Here is a 21,748-nt window from a genome sequence, read left to right as displayed (position 1 = left end):
GAGAAGGCTGGCTGGCTGGGCCTTCCCAAAGCTGTCCTCGGGATCCCATCTTCACACCCGTCTCCTCCATGACTCTGCTCCATCATCTCCTCTGGTGCTTATTCCATCTCTCCCTCCATGTGGGCATCTTCCCATGCTTTCCAAGCTGTCCCTTAACCCTCCTTATCCCTCTGGATTTACCATTTCACCTTTCTCATTCTCTTTCCACAAAAAAGCTTCCTGAAAGTGCTGTTGGTAGCTGAAGCCTGTCCTTCTCGTTCTTGTAAAATGGTCTCTGCCCTTGCTGCTACCGTACCAGCTCTCCAGGACCCATGAAATCCACCGGGCCTTTTTGGTCCTCCCCCCTCCATCTGGTCTTTTCACTTACAACCTCAGAGCTAAGACAAGACACAGGTAGTTCTGATACAATGCTGAATGGGTCAAGGGCTGTAACTGAGACCAGTCCTAGGTGTCTGGAAAAGGAAAGGCTATTTCTTGCAAGGGAAGATCAGAAAAGAATTCATGGTCTTGGAGATGGACCTGCAAGGAAAGGCAGCATTTTGACAGGTAGAGATGGTCAACAGAGGCCAAAGAAACAGCTTAAACAAATAGGTAGAGGCAGGAAAACCCAATGTGTTTTTTCTTAAACCCTTACCTTCTGTCTTAGAATCAATAATGTATTGGGGTTTCAAGGCAGAAAAGGGCTTGGCAATGAGGGTTAAGTGACTTGCCCAGAGTCACATAGCTAGGAAGTGTCCGAGGCCAGATTTCAACCCAGGACCTCCCAACTCTGGACCTGGCTCTCTATCCACTGAGCTACCCAGCTGCCCCTCCAATGCATATTTTAAACAAATACAAAACCAAGATATGGTTCACATTGGCTGAAACATGGGATTCCTCTAAGGGAAGAAATAGGAGAGAAGGCTGGAAGGGTAGTGTCAGGCTAAGGAGTTTACTACTTTTAGTAATAGACTACATTTACTAAGGAAAGGGGAGTCATTAGAAGCCTTTTATTCAGGGCAGCCTGGAAAGAGAAGTCTGTAACAAGCCAGAGGACGGACACCAGCGGGACAGCACTTAGGATGCCACTCTCATGGCTGCGCCAGAAAAGAGGGAAAAGAAGGTGGCCACCAGAGCTACAGAGGGCGATGTTGGCTAACGGAGAGGGGAGGAGAGGAAAGATGGAAAGACTGAGGGCCACAGAGCTAGACCAAGGGACCATGAACAGGAACGAGGGTGTCCAGAGGGAATATTCTGAGGACACTTTGAGTTTAAAGTGCCGCCTGGACAGATGGACAATAGTTGGGTGTCACCATGGACAGATGACTTGAGTTGAGCTCAAACCTTGCCTCAGAGATCTCAGTTTCTGCCTCTGAAAAACGGGAACAATAATAGCATCTATCTCCCAGGGTAGTTGAGGATCAAAGGAACCTCAATCTTCCTCAATGCCAGCACCTTCCTTTTGCCGGTGACTTGCACTTTATTCTGTATCCAGCTTGCACACTACTGCTTGCATGTCCTGACCTCCCACCACTAGCCTGTGGGCTCCATGAAGGCAGGGGCTGTCTTCTGCCTTCCCTTCCCCTCCTCAGCCCTTAGCAAGGTGACAGGTACACAGCAGGGGCTTCATAAATGTTTCTTGACTGTCTGCAAAATGCAGCATAAAAATGCATCTATTAGATAGAGACAGCTACCAGGCAGATGCCCTGAGGGATGGGAGAGCAGAAGAAGGCTTAAATTAGCCCAGGACCCTGCAGTGACTTCAGAGTAGCCCCAGGGAGCATAAGGACAGAAGACTCCGTCCAGTCCATTTTCAGTGGACAGGGAGATGCTGACCCCAGAAAGCAGATCAAAGGAGCAGCCAAAAGGAGGAAATCTGGCTGCCTGCAGAACACAGGCCTGGAGGCATGCTTGAGAAGAGTGGTCAACTGCTCCATGGACGTTAGGGAAAGAGAGATGCTCAAACCTCACTGTCAGGGGTACCCTGCCTGGGGGGGGCGGCTGTTGATGAGGACTGAGGGGGAGGAATGGTGGGAGATGGCTGGGGCATAGGAGAGAGGAAGGGACTCGGCTTTGGGGACAGCCTTTGGTCTGGGTTCCGTGGAGAAGTTGGGAAAAAAGCTGAACACACACCAAGGGGAGTTGGGGCTCAAACATTGGGAAGGAAGATGCGTTGTCAGAAAATGTGGGAACTAGAAGAGTTGGGACTTCTCAGATCTCCAACCCAGAGCTTCCTGGCTCTCCAGGGCACCACTGTCACTCGGAAAAGAAAGGCTGGAGAGGTGGAAGACTGCCTGCGCCGATCAGGGTTAACTAGACACAGGTCAAAGCCAGGCTCCCAGCCGCCCAGGTCTGGGCACGACCGGGTATTATCTGTGTGAAATGACCCAGGAAGGATGGAGGTTCCTTCTTCCAGCAATTCTCAGTCACCCGAGAGCTGGGGATTCAAAACTGCCACATGGGATAACAAGAATCAAGGGCTGGGAACCTCCAGGAAGGACACCCCGAGTAGGGCATTGGGGCACAACACATCGAAAACACATAAAGGCTCAATCATCATGTTGGGAGGATGTATTTGGGAAGAAAGATCTGAATTTGGTACCTGTTGTGATACACTACAGCTGTGTAGGCTTCCTTTGAAAATTCTGAACAGCTGGATTTGCCAAAGATCACCTGGAACGAATAATAGTGCGTTGTTGAAATTGTATTATCACAAAGCTGAACTTTCATGGTGAGGGAGGAGGAGTTCCTCCTGTCATGGGGGATGGGCCATTAGCTTAATCACCAACACAAGGACCCAGGACCACTCATCAAACCCATCTTCCTTCGCGTGGTCAACCTAGGGGCACTTTAAATAGTCGCCCCAAATTCTCAAGGTCTACTCTAATAAGGAGCAAGAAACTACTTTCTCTTTTCTTCATTTTAAACTTCATTATGCAACTAAATTACATTTTGTGTAAGTAAATATATAAGTTTGACTAGGGGGTTTATTTCCAGTTCTCAAATGCTCGATGAAGTGCTGAAAAGCACAATTTGATCTGAGGACAAACATGTCCCATTTTGGTGGCATAACGGAGGCCAAAGAACAATGTTGTTTTGAGTCAAATGTGCACAAACTGGTAAGAGAACAAAGGACCCCAAAATTTTTAATTGGAGTCAAGACCTTTTTTCCTTCTAAAGGGGCAAACAGACATCTGGAAGGGAAGAGGAATAATACAAAGAGCCCTGAATGTTGAGGTATAAGACCAGCCTCTGTCATTTGGAGGTACCAGGCTGTCAGGGGAAGAGTGATTCTGCATCAGACAAGTGGCATTCAAGCCACCCTGTGATTCTGGGCCTCCATTTCTTGACTCTTAAATGAAAGGATCAGGCTGGACAACCCTGAAGGTCCCTCCTGACTGCAGAAGCTGGTTCAAGGCCTTGTACCTGTCCCTTCCTAGCAATGAGACCCTGGGCACTCAGAACCTCCATTTCTTCAAATGTAAAATGCAAACGATCCTACTGGCACCATCTGATTAACAGCTAAGAGAGAATTCAGTGGACTTCTACGAGGCAGCTTCCCGTATGGCAGTCCACAAGTGTTGGTCTGCCATCCAGGCCTCCTCGTATCCATGTATCATCTGTGGCTGGTCACCTCGGCAGCTTAGCCCAGGCCTCATGGGCCAGGGAGGTTCTGCTCTGGGATCAGCCGGTAAAAGGAAAATTCGGGGTGAAATGCCTGCATCCCAATGGGGGAAATATTAGATGGACCAATGAGCTGCCACTCTAGGCTGATGACCACTTACCACACTTGGAAGTTGTGAGAATGAATTGCACAGTTTGGGAAAGGCAATGGAAGAGCCTCTGGGCCCTCCGCCAGCCTCCAGTCTGGCCTCTGCCCTGACAGAATGAGGGATGCCCAGAGGAGAGGACAGAGAGCTTGCCCAAAGTTCCTGAGGGGAACATGGCCAAGCCAGAGGCACCTGCAGGCCCTTGGGGTCCCCACTGCCTGCCTCCTGGTTTGACCCTGCTCATGGTGACACCACCCAGCACCTCAAGGGCTTACTGAGCCCTGTACCCATAAGAGTCTCTGTAGGCAGGCTGGGCTGGCATGATGATTCCTGTTTTATAGATGAGGAAACTAAGTCAGGACAAGGTGACAGCCATGCAACTGAGAAGGGGAAGAAGCTCCAGAAAATAGAACTCATACTCAGGTCTTCTGTATATTATCACGGGCATTAAAATGATATTATATCCCAAAATATTAACATGAATTAGACATAATTACATCACTGTAAAGTGTGTAGCCCAAGGAGATCTTTCATGCTTATCCCTTGGATGGGGATGACTCATTGGCTGGAAAGTGCCAATGTGCCAAGTGCTAATCCTACCAAGACTAGGGCAAGGTCATCCTGGAATCCTTTTTGTTTATGTTTTTACAGCTGAATGTGGACTGTCCATGCCCATGGCAATGCCCACTTCTCCACCCCAGAAGTCTCCCCTAGCACAGTGACAAACAGACGGAGCACGAAAATAGAACTTCTCATGACAGGCCTTCCACGTGGACCCATCAGGATGGGGCTGAGTTCCTGATCCCTGTGAACAGGCTCTCTCTGGAGAGCTTGTCCAGGCACCCACTTCCTCAAGGCGCCTTCAAGCATCAGCTCTGGGCAGAGGGGAGACAGGCCGGATAGCCATCCAGTTAGCTTGGAAGCTCTTGAATTTGGCAATTATATTCCTGGGGGTTGTCTTTTGAGGGTTTAGTGTAGAAGGTGATCTATAGATCCTTTCAATGTCTATCTTGCCCTCTTGTTGAAGAACATCAGGGGATAATTTCTTGTAACATGGTGTCCAAATTTCTATTAATTTCTGATTTTTCAGGAAGACCAATGATTCTCAAATTGTCTCTTCTAGATCTATTTTCTTGATTTGCCATCCTCTCAGTGAGATATTTCATGTTTCCTTCTATTTTGTCATTCTTTTGACTTTGCTTTATTAGTTCTTGCTGTCTTGCAAGATCATTGGCATCTACTTGCCCAATTCTGGTCTTTAGAGACTTTAGAGCAGAAAACTATAATCTTTTGATTTTCCTTTTTGGTCTATCCTGTTTTCCAGCTGTTTAATTTTGGTCTCCAACTTGCTTATCAATTCTTTTGATTTTGGAGCATCGTTCTCCAATTGGGAGTTTCTGTCTTTTAAACTGTTAATTTTCTTTTGAGCTATTTCCCACTTTTCTTGCCAAATTTCTTCCATCTTTCTCATGATCTCAGATTTGAACTCTTGAAGAGCTTGTGATCAATTTTCATTTTTTGGGGAAGGTTTGGATGTGATTTCTTGTTTGTTTTCCTCTGCTATCTGCTCTGTTGCCTGGATTTTTTTCTGTGTAAAAGTTATTGAGTGTTAAAGCTTTCTTCTTGATCTTTCTCTTTGGAGGTTCTTGGGCCTGGCTTGCCATTATTATTTTGCTGTTTATCTTTCTCAGTCAAAAGTCTGGGTGAGGCAGACAGGCTCTCTGTCTATGGAGCTGTGGAGCAGTTTTTGCCTGAGTCACAGCGCAGTGCTGCCCCTCTCAGTTTTATCCTCATGCCCACGGTCTGTGCTCTTTAGGCTCCTGGTCTCAAGTCTAGCTGTTCTCAGGGTCAGGCCTCCTGGTGGTCCCCTTGTTTGCTCCTCTGCCCAAAGCTGCTTTAAGAGTCTCAGGGCACTGCTTCCACAGTCAGGCACCCCTCTGCACTAGGTCCCCACCCAAGGTCCGAGCCCAGAGTCTGCTCTCAAGGTCTGTGTTCAAAGTCCACGTTCTTTAGCCTCTTGGGGTCTTAAGTTAAGTCTTGCTGCTCTCAAGAGCAGGCCCTGGTGATCCCAGGTAGCTGCCAAGAACTTAATTAATGCCCTAAGCTTGCCCTAACTCTTGTGCACTGGCTTTGGCACTGTAGGTGGTGTGTGTGGAGGGGATTGACCAGCTTTGTTTTAGTAAGAGCTATTTCACCCCCTTATAGCATGGAAATGCCCAAATCCCCCATACCTTCAATACTGTGCCCTATTGTGGGGTCCTTTCATTCATCTGGTTTTGGTTTTTGTGTCCTTTTGAGGAATCATGTGTATGTGGGTTAGGAGAGATTAAGCAAGTTGCTTCTACTTTGCAGCCATCTTAACCCGGAAGTCTGGCTGTCCAGTTAAAAGCAGATTCTGGCCACAGAGCAGCCCAAAGCCTCTGAAGCAGACACACACACACACGTGTATCTCCGTGGCTTATTTCCAATGTGCAAAGGTGGGGGAGACCCAAAGATAAAGAGGAGAGCATGCCTGACCCCGGAGCCTAGGGCCAGGGAGATGGGAATGGCCCAAAGAGATGGGGAAAACGACTTCAGGATAGAAAGTGCCAGCTGGGGGGGGCCATCCCCAGGAAATCCAGGCAGAGCCTTGATGGGGCCCCTCCAGTTCCACTTCACCAATACGGAGGAGGAAGATTTCAGAAAAACTTGGAGTTCACTTCACAAAGTGAAGCCCAGGGAAGTGAGCAGCACCAAGAAGAGCATGTCTGCAGGGACAGCCAAGGTGGCTCATCATGGCCACCCAGGCTCAGCCTTCCCCAGCACTAGGAGGACCGAGATGATGCCAAAACCTTCGGGGAAGAACTCCTTCAATGTCCAGAGAAAGGAGTGCCGGTGCACAACTGCACAGGGAGACACGCTGTTTTCCACCAACTCCTTCATGGGTTTGGGGTTTTTTGATTTGACAAATATGGAAATCTGTCTGGCACGGTTTCACGCATAGAAGCCACATGAAAGCCCTCTCCAGGTGGAGCCTCACATTTAAAAGCACACATGAAAATGGCTTCAACGCATAATTGGGAAAGCAGAGACCATCATTGAAAAACAGAGCCAATGCTGAGGTCCGAAGCAAACGAAGCTAAGGAACGCCCTGGCCCTGGGGGCACCAGAAGGAGGCCAGGAGAAGAGGAAGAGCCGCTCTCCGGGGCTCAGGGCTGCTGCCACAGGGAAGGGGAGAGACAAGGTAGGGAGAAGCATTTAGAAGTGCCTGCTGTGTGCCAAGCACGGGGCTGGGCACTCGGCAAATATTCTTTCAGCCTCACAACCTGGACTGTCAACCCTGTTATTCCCACTTCATAGGCAGAGGAGAAATGACCTGCTCAGGGCCACACAGCTAGGAGGGCCACACAGCTAGGAGAGCCCGCAGCCCCAGATGGCACAATAAGGCCAAGAATGAGAAGTAAGACCAGGAAAGTCAGGGAGGCATTAGGTATCAGGCTGAGGATTTCAAGGTTCTGGCCTAGAGATAAAGGAAGCCCCCAGGGATTTTTGTGCAGTGATGTCACCAGCTTTCTATTCTTAAAGCCTCTGTTTGGTAGGTACCTGGAGGATGCCAGAGTCAGTGGCCTTCGCCTCTGCAGAATCCCCAGAAGAGCCCTTTCCCCACCTCACCTGGATGGCCACAGGTGCCAAGGGGGGTGCCCTCCAGTCTCCCCCTATTCCAGACCCCTCCTCCTGCCTCTTTCCTCCTCTCTGAACTCCAATGGATCCCACTCACCTCCTGGAGCAGTTAGGAAATGCCACCCTCCCAGTGGCAGGCTTCTCTCACCTCCCTCCTGAGCACCTGCTCTCCCATCCAGGGATGCTTGTGTCCTCCCTCTTCCCCAGGTCAGACCTGCATCCTGTGGCTCCCCTAGGCCTGGAACAGAGGCTCTGGCACCTCTGTCCCTACTACTGCCCTCCCTAGCCTCTTTTAAGCCTCGCTTAAATCCCACCTCCTACAGGAAGCCTTCCCCAGCCTTCTTCACTATTTTCTAAAACTGTTTGCCTGCTGTCTCCCCCAGTAGATCAGGAGCTCCTTGTAGGCAGGGATTGGCTTTTGTACCCCCAGCACTTGCTCAGGCCTGGCACACAGTTGGCACTTAATAAATGTTTGCTGCCAACCCCACATAGACAGTTACAAAAAGGTGCCTGAGCCTGGCATGACCACATGGGGGCACTGACCCGACCAGGGAGGGAGAAGAGCAAATGCTCACTCTGAGGTGATCAGGAAAAATGAAAATGATTGCTGATGGGGGAAACGTGTTGAAAGGCTGGCCGCAGCCTTTCCATTCCACGTGACTAGATCTTCAGAGAAATGTGGTGAAGCTTGGAGAGAGGCCTGGAAGCAGCACGGCCCAGGAGGCCAGAGCACCCTCCAAGGAGAAATCTACTTGTAGGGTGGGTGCATCCACAGAGGATGTAGGGGGAGCAGAGTCCCAGGAGATGCTCCCAGGAAGCCCCCTGATGGGGAGGAAAGGGCAAGGCCAGAGCCAAAGAGCAAACAGTCTGGGGATCCTGAGGACAACAACGACTCAGGAAGAGGCAGCCTCGAGGAACAGTATGGAGGGGTGAGGGAGAGCTGGGCAGGTGTCCCACAGCAGAGGACTTGCTGGGAGACAGGGAGAGGCTGGAGCGGGGAAAGAAGAAGTGAGGGAGTGGAGCAGGGGCTCAAGGGGAGGAGAGTCAGGACAGCCATCTGGGAGGCTCCAGGCCCAAAGCAGGGGGAACATCACACGGAACTGGGGCAGCTGCCAGTCAGCAGTGAGGGTCCAAAAGAGATCTGCCACAGGTCACTTGGCATGGCTGGGCTTGCTCCCCAGGGCTATTGGGGCTCCCATGTGTGAACAGAGAAGACAGACCAGCATTTGAAGATAGAAACAAGAAATACTGAGCATGAACAGGGTGTAGGAAAAACAGGGAATCACAGAAGATTCCAAAACAGAACATTTCTCTAAGATTCAATGTTTTTTTTCACCTGCTACTCTTTATGTGATTTACCCCATTTTATTTCTCTCTTCCCATTTCTCTTAATGCAATCCTCTTTTTCACCCCTTGATTTTTTTTTTGCATATCATTCTAAACAATTTACTATCACACTCTCTGTCTATGTATACTTCTTCCAACAACTATGATAATGATAAACATTTTAAGAGTTATAAATATTATCTTTCCATGTAGAAACATAAAAAATTTGACTTTACTATGTCCCTTAAATTTTTTCTTCTTTTTTCTTTAACTCTTTATGTATCTCCTGAATTTTGTATTTGGATATCAAATTTTCTGTTTAGGTCTGGTCTTTTCTTCAAGAATGCTTAGAAATCTTCTATTTTATTTAATGATCATATTTTCCCCTGAAAGAAAAGTCAGTTTTGATGTGTAGGAGATTCTTGGTTGTAAATCAGTTCCCTGGGTTTGTGTAATATATAAAGTCTTCCATTCCTTCAATGTAGAAGATGCCAGATCCTGTGTAATCTTGACAGGAGTTCCATGATATCTGAATTGTTTCTTTCTGGCTGCTTGTGATATTTTCTCCTTGGCCTGGGAGCTCTTGAACTTGGCTATAACATTCCTGGGAGTTGTCATTTGGGGATTTATTGCAGGAGGTGATCTATGAATTCTTTCTGTTTCTAATTTACTCTCTTGTTCAAGAATATCATGGCAGTTTTCTTAGATAATTTCTTGTAATATTATATCTAAGCTTTTTTTTTATCATAACTTTTAGGTAGTCCAATAATTCTTAGTTTCTCCTAGATCTATTTTCCAGATCAGTTGTTTTTTCCAATGAGATGTTTTATATTTTCTTGCATTTTTTTCACTTTTTGATTTTGTTTTGTTTCTTGATGTCTCATGAAGTCATTACCTTCTATTTGCTCAATTCTAATTTTTAAAGAATAATTTTCTTCCATGACCTTTTGATCCTCTTTTTCCACATGGTTCATTCCACTTTTCATGGAACTCTTTTCTTCATTGGATTTTTTTTGCTTCTTTTTATAGTCGACCAATTTTGATTTTTAAGCCTTTTTTTTTTGCATTACTTTCATTTTTTGTTCCCATTTTTCTTCCATCTCTCTTATATGATTTTTAAATTTCTTTTTGAACTTTTCCAGTGCCTGAGACCAATTCCTAATTTTCTTTGAAGTTTCACATGTGATTGCTTTGCTTTCACTGTTCCTTACTGGGTCTGTGCCTTGCTATTCTTTGTCTTCAGAGAAATTTTCTACAGTTAAGGTGCTTCTTTTGCTGTGTGCTCATTTTCCTAGCCTTTTTTGCCTGTAGGCTGGGAGTTCTGAAAACTGCTGATTCTGTTTCCTCTGCTGGTGGCTTGTAGGACTCAGAGCACTGTGAGCTATTTTGCCCTGAGGAATAGGAGCTTCACTGCAGGCTTGAAAGGGTCAAACTCTAAGGGCTTCGGGGCCTTACTGTGGACTAGTGCAGGGCTTAGGACTTCAAGGGGTGGGTGTGAGGTGTTCTGTTGTTGGTAAGGTGAGGAATCCTATGCCCAGGCTCAGGACCTGGCACAGTAGGTGGGGGGATGAGGTGAGGTGGGAGTGGTCGGTCCACACTCCTCTAAGAGCAGAGGAGTTTTACTTCTGGTTCCCCCTTCCTGTGAAAATTGACTATTTACCTTTTAAGATGCTTTCTGTACGAGAGCTCCCTCATTCCATCTCCTTTTTGGTTCTGTGATTTCTGTTGTTTTGAGGCACTACTTTAAGGTTGGCTTGGAAAGATTCTCTGAGCAGTTCAGGCTTTTGTTGCTATTAAGTCGCTATCTTGGTTCTGCTCTTCTAACATTCAAAGTATATAATTTTTTCTTGTTTTTACTCCCTTTTGAAATTTAAACCTAAATATAACAGAAAGGGGTTATGGGCAACCATGACTCATATTTCCATGAAGGCAACAATGGACATTTGTATTGAGCTGGAAAAGGCCGTCCAAACAGCCGTTCCCCTAAAGCCTGGTTTTTGGCAAATCACTTTGCTGATGATCCTCCCCCTACGGATGTCCAGGTGGGATTCCTCCTTCTCCAGATGAGAAGACTGAATTCAGGCCTCCTTCCACACTGCTCCTCTTCCAGGTCCTCAATACTGATCAGCAACCAGTGTTAATAGCCTGTGAGCTAGGCCTGGCTCCTCTGGTCAGCCCTCCTCGAGTGGATTCCCTCTACAATGCCAAAGTACCACCTCTCTGGTCCCTGCTTCTGGTCAGGGGGACAGGCACTGCTGACAGAACAGTCCAACAGCCAGCTCTCAAAAAACAAAGAAACAAACTCTCTATATTATAACACACACACAAATACATGTGTGTGCACACATGCAGGAGCAAGCACTGCACAGATTTTAAGTTTCTTCTGTAATATCATTTTCTAAAGTCTTGACAACCAATAAAACAAGAGATCCAGCCCTAATGGACAGCACTTGCCTGTTTCTGAGATGGAAATGCTCACGCTGAAAATGACAGCACCTTCCCCCCATTCCCCTTCCCCCACCCAATACAAGCTTTCCTCCTTGACTGAGCTCTGACAGGGTGCCCAGAGTCATAGGCTCTCAGTGATCATGGAGTACGCAATCACAGAATTTCAGGCGTGATGGCCCCAGAGGCTCTGTGGTCTGACAGGCAAGGATTCACTCTACAACAGTACCCACATGGGGTCATTCCAGATCTGAATGAAGACCCCCAGGGGATGGTGGGCCAGCACTTATGGCTAGCTTTGCCTGTAAGGAAGTGGTCATGTATAGCCTCATCTACTCTTCTGTTGCCTCCATAGAGCCCCCCAGTTCAGGCCAGTAGAACCTGCCCTTCCTAGACATGCCCCTCACTTAGTTTCTGCCATTCCTCTGCTCAGTTGGGAAATGCCCTCCTACCAGTCAATGGAAACCAAGTCCTTCCTGATCTCCCCAGCCAAAAGTCCTTGTCTCTGTTTACCATTCTAGAGCATTCCCAGAGCCACAGGTGGGCCCCTCATGGCCTCATGCAGATCTATCTGCACTCCCAAATATATTATAAACCCCTTAGACCCCATCTATCTTGGTCATCGCTACTTCTCCTGTAGCACGTAGACCAGTCAATAAATATTTGCTGAATGAATGAATATTTAACTTGGTTTGGAAATAAACACATTTATAGGCACACAAAAAAGTTCTATACTTAGACATTTTTTTAATAGATAATATCAGGTTTCAGTTTTCTGGCCCATATCCAATGAGAGAAAACAAAAGACCAGCAAGATAGAAGAGGAAGGAAGGAAAAAGCAACAACTTTACTTACTGGCATGGCATTGCTTGGGTCCTCTCCATACATAAACTGGACTTTTACAGTAATGTTTCTGGCAGAACCTTGGCGATTTGCAAAATTGAGGCTCTGGGGATATACATAGAGGAGATTCCTGTGGAGTGAATGGTGCAAAATATCCTGAGTTTTCAAAGAAAGAAAAAACACATCATCCAATGTCCTTAAAAGAAAAAAGGACTGGAAGAATAATAACTTAAAATGAGCAGGGAATCATATATAACAGTTTAGAGTTTAAAAGATGTCTATAATTCCAACCTATTCCACCTAGGAAGTGGGGATTTGTTACAATATTTCTGGATTATTTCAAGTTCTTAAAACTAGACTTTCCAAAAGGTCCTATTTAAAAAGCATAACATTAAGTAGTAAAGAGCAACTGAATAGGAACAGATAATAATTTATGCCTTGGGAGAGATATCAAAATCTCACTGTCATTGCCTTAGTTCAGTGTGTTTTAAAAATCCAACTCAAAAGAGTAAATTTGATGCTCGAAAATATAAGTTTTTAATTATAATGACCTAGGTTGTCAAAGGTCAGGCCCAATTTCTACATAAACAGTGTTATAAGTACTTATGTCTGCTGTAATAATATACAGTTACATAGATAGCTGAATAATATAATCATATATATATATCAAAAAATCATACCAATTCTGAAAATATCAGGAAATAAACTAGGAATATGAGAATGAAACAGGGAATAGAGTAACAGAAACGCTGTCAGCAACCCTAAAAAGGAGAAAAGCAATCAAGCTGTCATTTTATAGAGATCTAATATCTTATATAAAATCAAAGAATTCAGAAATCTGAGACAGTCAGACTATCTAATCCCAGTTCCAAGATGATGAAATTTATAGGATTCTGTACCTAAATCATCTAAGTCATCTTAGTCATTAAAACAACCAGGAAATGATATTTTATGACTTTCACTAATAATCTCTTCAAGACTTTAAAAATCTTAATCTCTTAATCTGATTTAATCTAAGTAATATGAAAACTTCGAATTCCAATTTAAATACATTTCACCTTATTCAGTATATAGTGGCGACAAGGAATCTTTTAATAAAAACCACAGAACTGAGTATCCAAAATAAGGCCACTGATTGATGGCCTCTCCCAGGTGGTACCTGATGGAAACACAGGAAGGAACAGGGAGGGGGCATGCCTGGCAGCTGGGGGGTAGGTGGGGGTGGCTAGAGTGGTGGGCTTGAGTCAAAAAGACCCGAGTCCCATTATGGCTTCAGATACTTTCTAGCTGTGTGGCCTTGGACAAATCACTAAACTCCTGCCTGCCTCAGTTTCCTAAATTGTAAAATAGGGATAATGATAGTGTCTCCCTCCCAGAGTTGCTGTGAGGATCAAATGAGATCATATTTGTACAACATTTTTAGCACATTTAGCTAAATGTACAACATTAAGCACTTGGCATATAGTAAGCTGGATTCCCTTCTTATTCTTTTCACCTTTTATGTAAATCTTGAATATAAATCCAAGGACAGAAAACATGAATGGGGTCAAAGGATGTCTCTATGAATCCAAATCAAGAATTTGACTTTTCTATCCTATTTATAAATAAACCTGTTTTTTTAAAGACAATGCCAGCTTTTAGATTTTCTAAACAAGTAGATCTCTTAACAGTAGTTTTTGCTGTTTTCCAAAAAAAACCAAATATTCTATGCATTCGCTCTATTTTTCTGAGCTCTTGCATATACAAGTCCACACTCTAACGTTCATTGGGTTTACTGAGTCTCCCTCCCACCCACAGCCAAGCTCCCTTTGCAACATCTCTGGGCCTCGTCCCCATCCCACCTGGACTTTGGCAGCCACTGGGGTGGGGGTGGGGGGCTCTCCCCATTGCAGGCCATTCTCCACCCAGCCACGAAAGTGATTTTCCTGGAACACGGGCTCTACTGTGTCGCTTCCCACCCAATAAACGCCACGGCTGGCCCTGCTACCTTTCCAGGCCACATCCTGGGAACAAGGGACAGAGCCTCCATCTCTCAGCTCTGGGCCGGTTCTCTAGCTGTCTCCCACACTGGCAGCTCTCCAACTGGCTTCCTTTAAGTCCCAACCAAACTGTCATCTTTTTTTAAACTTCTATTAGGGGGCGATGGAGTGGCAGAATGGGGCTCTCCTACAAATATGAGCCATCTGAAAACAGGCCCAGGTGGGCCTGTCCCACAGTACTGCCCCATAGATACTGACTGAGCTACACCCCAATTTTTTTATTCTTTAATCAAAGGAAAATCAAAAAGAAAGGAGAATAGGGACGGCTTGCCATGCCCCAACACTGGCTGACTTGAAGGAGGCACTCCGCAGTTCCTACAGCTCTTCCCCATGCCCGGAACGCTTCCCCCCTTCCCCATTTTGGCCTGGCTTCTCTGGCTTCCTCCAAGTATCCGCTAAAGCCTTTCCCATCCCCTCCCTTCCTTCTGTCTTGATATCCTTCTCTCCAATTTATCTGGTGTCCATCTTGTTGTCTGTGGTTGTGAGCTTCTCGAGAGCAGGGCCTGGTCCTGCCTTCCTCTGGATCCCCAGCTTTCCTCGAAGCGTTAATGCCATGTTAGGAAAAACCAGCCCTTCTCAGAGGCCTGGCCGGCTTTGAATCCAAGCTCTGACACCTGGCAGTTTGGGAATGTGGGGGTGATCCTGAACTCGGGGGTCTGTTTCCTCATGGGTACTTCCATGACCCATCCCCCTGCCATAGTGGATTGGGAATCGTAAAGTGACCCACACGCCTTTCTAAGTTTCCTCATACATAAAGATATTATTTCAGTGTTTCTTGAGCATATTAAAAACTTATGTTACCTTCCAGACCCACTGAACGACTCTGTGACCTCTGTCTACATTCCTTGAACCCTGGGGCCCCATTAAAGCCCCAGCTCCAAGGCTGGAGGACAGCAGGAGTCCACCCACCCTGCAGCTCTCTTCCTGTGGGATTTCAAGGAGGCTGGCTCCATGCAGCCAAAGACGAGGCTGTGAGAATGGACGTCTCCTGTTGATGCAGGTGTCTGGCCTTTTTACAGCTGCTCTTACACAGACCCCAGATGGGACCATGCTGCTCCCCTGGCCCCAGCCAGCGAGTGCCCGCCTCCTTTTCTAGTCTTCCCACACGTCCTTCTGCTTCCCACCACCCAAACGTCTCTCTTTCAGGGATGCGCTCTGAGAATCCTTGCCAGCTGCTGGGGCCTGGCACTCAAACCACCTAGAACTTCCCCAGATCCATTTTGTACATACTTGTTAAAGGGGTCTCTACCTGCTAGATGGGAAGCCCTTCGTTCTTACATCTCCCCACCTCCTGGGGGCCTGGCACTTAACAGAGGCTACATACCACATGCTTGTGGATTGGCCAACAGATGCTTTCACAATCTTCTCTCCCCTCTCCTTGCTTCCACCTTCTTCGTTGCTTTTTAAAATTTAGAGTGGTTCACGAGTCTCCCTGAAGTGTGTCTCATCTCTTTGAAAGATCACCTTCACCTCTTCATTTTTAAAGTGTTTCTCTTTGTGTCTCAGAGTTTTGTTCTTATGCCCTTCCTGGCTTTTGTGAGGATGGCTTCCCTTATCAATCCTGTATCCATCCTGGACATCCCACTTGGGCTCTCTCTCCCTGCAACCGAGTCCTGGGAAAGCTGGGCTCACTGGAATGCTCCTCCATGTCCTGTCTTTCTGGGAAAGCAGAGGCACTCTTGGCAGCACATGCCTAGGATCCTGACTTCCTAGGAGGCTGCAGCAGGTGGAAACCTTAGGTTTGGTGGTTTTGAACTGAAATGGGTTCTGTCAATAGTGTCCTATTGGGGCCCATCCACAGGCTGCCTAAAGAGAGAGTGACCAGCCTAGATTGGAAAAGGGGCAGGACAAAGCTGCTGTGGCCGTCAGTGGTGGCAGAAGGTCCATGAGAGCCCCTAAACTCTCAGCCTGGGCAAGAGAAGAGGAGCCAGTCTTTTAAAAAAACCCATTTGAAGGGGGGCAGCTGGGTAACTCAGTAGATTGAGAGTCAGGCCTAGAGATGGGAGGTCCTAGGTTCAAATCTGGTCTCAAATACTTCCTAACTATGCATCCCTGGGCAAGTCACTTAACTAACCTCCACTGTGTAGCCCTTACCACATTTCTGCCTTGGAGCCAATACACAGTATTGATTCTAAGGTGGAAGGTGTTATAGGTAATTTATAATTAATATATAATTCATAATTTATAAGTGCATTACAACAAAGGCTAAGAGAATTACAGGATATGGGAGTATTAATTCAATCTGGTCAACTGGATTATTCTCTTCATAATTTTCAACCAGGTGATATGGTGTATGTGAAAAATTTTGCCAAAATATTGGCAACAGAACAGAGTTGAGTTGGTCCTTATACAACTGTATTAGTTTCACCATCTTCAGTAAAGGTTATGAGGTAGAAATTCGTGGTATCATTGTTCACATATTAAATTAGCTCATGGAATAGATAATGAAAATATAGAAACTGCTAATGATGAAGAAGAAATTGTGTAAAATTAAGATCATCAGTCAATTAAAGTCTGCAGTCATAAAGTTCAGTAAGGAGAGGACCATTCCAGTGGAAGAGGACACTCGGATGGAAGAGGACATGGATGAAGAGGAGGATTCAGAAATTAATGGACATTGTACTAAGACTGAAAGACTTATAAAAACTGAACTGATAAAGGCTTTGATTTAAAAAGGGATTTTCCAAAGAAGAAGATCAATCATGTGATTAATGGACTAATGGTTCAAAGGAATTTGGGTAACATAAATAGTATCACTACATATTCATATACATCCATCATTACATATAACTATCAAGAACTTTGGTGGAGAAAAGGAGAAGAGGAAATTTATTTGAGGAACATCACAAGAAGAAGGGAGATCTGAAGTTCTGGTAGGTATACATACATCCAACAGTAACACATTGCAACAGAACATAACACAATATCAACATAACAAAACAGATACATGAAAACATAAACAGGTTAGGATACATTGTTTCCACACATGGAATAAAACAATGTTTAACTACTAACAAAATTAGAATTAGTTATAGGATAAGTACTAACAAAGGATAGTTAGTTACTAACAACAAATAGCTAGTTATGTAGTTCTATTTAGTTAGACTAATATACTATTAATATAGGAATAGTTTAGAATAGTTTATTGAGATAAGGAAAGTATCTAGAGTAGATGAGAGAATAAGATAATATAAGGTACTAATATACATTACACTACAAAACAACAAACATAACAAAAATGCATTATGTGAAGAACATATAACATACTACAGATCACACATCGCAAAAATATGCAGATATGTAAATAAGTGTAGTGTATATGTATTATAAATTGTATTATATTGTATGTATTGTATACATGTAACACGTGTAAATAGGTATATGTGCACACATGTGTATTGTATAGTATACATGCGTACATTATGTGCATATGTTATATATGTATCATAAGTATATATGTATATATGTAAATTCTGTATGCAGTTAATTAAGTTACAAACATACAGTTTTATGTAAAAGTTTGGTTTTCTGCAATTTAAAATAAGATTATTTACATCTTTATCAAATTTAAATGTAATTTGCATAACTAAGTTTAATGTTTTGGTTTAATTTTAATGTAAAAACATATGCAATGGTGTTAAATGTATATTTTTCAAAATTTTTGCATTTTAATAGTAGAACTTTCTGCGTTAGTAATTTGATTATATTTAATGTTGTGCTTGAAGTTTGTGTTTATGTTTCAATTTTGTTGTTAATTTTGTTGAAAATTTTGTTTGGACTTTGAACTATGTAATTGTTCACTATATATTTCTTTTTACCCTTCCTTGTTAAATCCCTAGAGTAAGGTAGTGCTAGATAAGGTAAGACAGAGTAAGTGTAGTTTGTTTATTATTTTGGATTAGAATTTTAGTTAGCTCTTAGTGCACAAATACCAAAATATTGTGTGGAACACTACTTTGGCTTTGTGCAAAGGGGGGGACTGTTATAGGTAATTTATAATTTATAGATAGACTTAAGTAGTGAGTAGGTAAAAGGCAGACCAACCTGGCTGGCTGAGAACATTCTAAACCCAGAATGTTCAAAGGGGTTTGTCCTGAGAGATTGAGTTGACAGTTTTCCTGCTTGGAGGAGAGGAGTGAAGCTGGAAGCTACTGTTCAACTAGCCGATGGACTATTTGGGATCTCCATAGAGGAGGTGGATCTACAAATCAAGATATAAGAGGAAGATCTAGGTAGAGTTGGGAGTTTTCCTGTAGTTGGTGAACAGCTTCAGGAAGTCCTGTACTCCCTAGCCCTTGTGGATTATCTTGCTGAGACCAGAAGTGTTCCTGAGTCTAAACTACACCTAGAAGTCATCTGAGATTCCCAAAGCCCGTCACACTCAGCTAAGCCATTGCTGGCTGTCTATTAGGTAGCTTAAGATTAGCCAACACAACTGCCATCATTCTCTGGCAGTTTGTACCCTTAGAAGTTAGAAACCCCTCTCCCTCCAATCCCATCCTTACCATTAAACTTAACTTTGTTACAACTTCCTTGTCATTCTCTCCCCCAACCACCAGAAGGGATAAAGGACAGGCAGAAAGAGGTAATGGGGTTTTTGTTAATTCTAGAGAAGCATTTCCCAACATTCTCTTATCATTCGTGGTCTTCAGGCAGACGTCAGATGATCTAGTCAGACCGGGCTACAGGCTGGATGAGATGGCCCCTGAGTTCCCTTCCAATTTACACATCTCACGCAAGTCTGGCACACATCCCCACTGTCGCTGTGGGGTCAGGCCACACTATGGCTGCTGATCTGTGACTAAGGGGCTTTGAGATCCACATAGTGCCAGAGGGCAGGGCATCTCTCCTCTGGGAAATGCCGCCTGTTAGTCATTCAAAGATCTCCCGTTAGACACCTGTAAGCCTCTGGCTCTGAAACTGAGTAAGATCACTTAAATTAAAGCCCCTGAGACTCTCGATATGCATCGATTCCATTCCACAAAATGGCCCACGGAGGAGTGAGAAACTCCATGGCAGGTCACAGGGGTGCAGCAATGGCGAGGAGGGCGATGCTGGGGGGAGAAGAGGAAGAGCTTTCAGTGGCCAGGGGGGTTCTGGGCAGAACACTGGACCTCTCCCATTTGCCATACACTTCCACTCTGCAGCCCAAGCCCTCACGGCCCTTCCTGCAACCTCCACCAAGTACTGAGTCCAGTAGCAGCAGGGCTGCTGACACTTGGCTTCCCAAACCTGCCCTGACCTTTCTCTCCCTACTCTTGCTGCACTTCCCCTATGGCGGACAATACTCCGGTCCAGGAAACAAGCCCTGTGGTGAGCTGCCTCCCCTCGGCCTCTCCAGCAGTCACATTCTTTTTTTTTTTTAAACCCTTAACTTCTGTGTATTGACTTATAGGTGGAAGAGTGGTAAGAGTAGGCAATGGGGGTCAAGTGACTTGCCCAGGTCACACAGCTGGGAAGTTTCTGAGGCCGGATTTGAACCTAGGACCTCCTGTCTCTAGGCCTGGCTCTCAATCCACTGAGCTACCCAGCTGCCCCTCCAGCAGTCACATTCTTAACCCTCCTCGAAAACCAAAACTTGCAGGTGTGATCCCCAGCGACGCCGTCCGTCCTGGATCGCCCATCATGACTGACGCGGCACTGACAGGTTCACCGTGTACTTTATAACTATTATCAGTCAGCAAGCATTTACCTACTGTGTTCTGGGTGCCGGGCATCCAAAGAAAAGGTAAAGGCAGCCTTGGCCACTGGAAGGCTCATTCCACAGAGGGAAACATCATGTAATCATTCAAGTACAGCGAGGTCCCAAGGAGCACAAATACAAATCCCATGAAGTAGCCGAACTACTTGGATTTACATGGCATATCCCTCTTGGCCTGGAACCAGACCCTATTTTAATATAATTATAAGGTCAAATAGTGCAAATTTGAACATGATGACTACTTCCTGGGACCCTCTGTTTGCCCCCACTGGGACCTGCCTGAATATATGGAACAGACCTAAGCAAATCCTGGGGACTTCAGGGACGGGGGAAGCACCCACATCTGAGAGGAGCTGGAAGGACCTCGTGGTTATAAAGCGTCGCAGATATGATGGTCATCGTCTTCCCCTTTGCAGATGAATGATGGCAGGGAACCACTGAAGAACAATCTGAACTCGGTCTCTAATTACTCCAGATCCAGGACTATGTCCAAGGCTGCATGCTGCCTGGCACTCTCAGGTCTCCCCCAATGGTCCTCCAGTGCCTACCACAGACCTCCAGGAATCAGGAACTCATGTCTTCCCAAGGAAGCTGCTTTTACTGCTTTCTGCACCAAATGTCACACAGCCATCCCCTCTGCACCAAAGCACTTATGGTGCATTATTATGTGTTATCATTACTGATGCATGTTTTTTGTTCCTTTTAGGGATAAAAACAGGGATCACACACCCATCAGTAAAGATATCTGTACAAAGATCTGAACTGAGTACTCTGGAAAGAACATATAACAGCAAAGGGGGGAGGGTTTGTATTTTTGTCTGTTGGGGAAGAAGAAAATCAAAGAAAGGGCAAGAATGTTGCTTAGAGTGGATGGGACAATGATAACAGATGAGGGAGAAAAGGGAGAAGTGCTTAATATTTATTTTGCTTGTTTTTTTTCTGCTAAGGAGAATGATTTTGGGGCTAAAAATAAACAAACAAAAATGGCTAATAAGAAGGCGATACCTAATGTAAGAACACACAATCAGCTAGAAACTGGTAGTCCTAAGGAGTCATCAGCCTACATGAATTATATTCTCAGGCACTGAAAAAAATGGCAGGTAACTTTGCTAATCCATTGTATGACTGAAAGTCAATGTAGAATAGGAGTAGCAGCAAGAGGCTGTCAAAGGCCAAGTGGTGGATCAATTAAAAAAAAAAAGGAATAGAATTAAGGCTATAAATTATAGGCCAGTAAGCTCAATTTTTGATTCCTAGCAAAATTCTAAAATGCATCCTTAAAGGATTGCTAAGTGAGGGGGCAGCTAGGTAGCTCAGTGGATTGAGAGCCAGGCCCAGAGGTTCTGGGTTTAAATCTGGCCTCAAACGCTTCCTAGCTGTGTGATCCTGGGCAAGTCACAACTCCCACTGCCTATCCCTTACCACTCTTCTGCCCTGGAATCAATATACAATATTGTTTCCAAGTCAGAAGGTTAGGGTTTAATTAAAAAAAAAAAAAAAGAAATGTAAGGTGAACATCTAGAAAAGGAAGAAATTATCAAAGAACCACCATGGTTTCATCAGAAGCAGATCATATCAGATTATTTTTATTTCCTTTATTTAACAGAGTTACAAGGTTGCTAGTTCAAGAGTATGCTAGAAATAAACATTAAATGGGCTTTAGCAAAGTATTCAGAAGAAAAAAATTCTATGGTTTTCCGGTGGAACACTTGACTAGGTGGATAACATGGTCATATGATTAGAGGGTTTCAGAACTCATAGAAAAGAAGAATTCCAAGGAGTCATTAATGCCTTGATATTAGCCTAGAGGGAAGTTTCCAATGTAGTGCACCAGAGATCAGCACTGCACTTGGTATTGTTTAACAATTATATCAATGGCTTTGCAAAAGCATGTATGGCATGCTCAACAAGTTTGCAAATGACACAAAGTTAGGAAGGATGACAGTCAATATTCAAAATTATCTTGATAGGCTGAAATATTGAGT

At 44.8% G+C, this 21,748-nt stretch overlaps 1 protein-coding gene across 1 annotated transcript in view; it reads right to left on the bottom strand.

Annotated features, from left to right (window-relative positions):
* The window catches only part of DOCK7 (dedicator of cytokinesis 7), a 151,081-nt gene that overhangs the window by 75,642 nt on the left and 53,691 nt on the right, over nt 1-21,748 (bottom strand). The window contains exons 18-19 of the mRNA XM_044674772.1: nt 12,036-12,153; nt 2,582-2,652 (exon numbers count right to left, since the gene is read on the bottom strand). Coding sequence (XP_044530707.1) covers nt 2,582-2,652; nt 12,036-12,153 — 189 coding nt within the window. The remainder of the gene's footprint in view (nt 1-2,581; nt 2,653-12,035; nt 12,154-21,748) is intronic.

This window comes from Gracilinanus agilis, chromosome 4 (assembly GCF_016433145.1).
Source record: "Gracilinanus agilis isolate LMUSP501 chromosome 4, AgileGrace, whole genome shotgun sequence".
Classification (NCBI taxonomy): domain Eukaryota; kingdom Metazoa; phylum Chordata; class Mammalia; order Didelphimorphia; family Didelphidae; genus Gracilinanus; species Gracilinanus agilis.
Note: the sequence above shows the minus strand (reverse complement) of the source record. Positions and strands in the feature narration are given on the sequence as shown.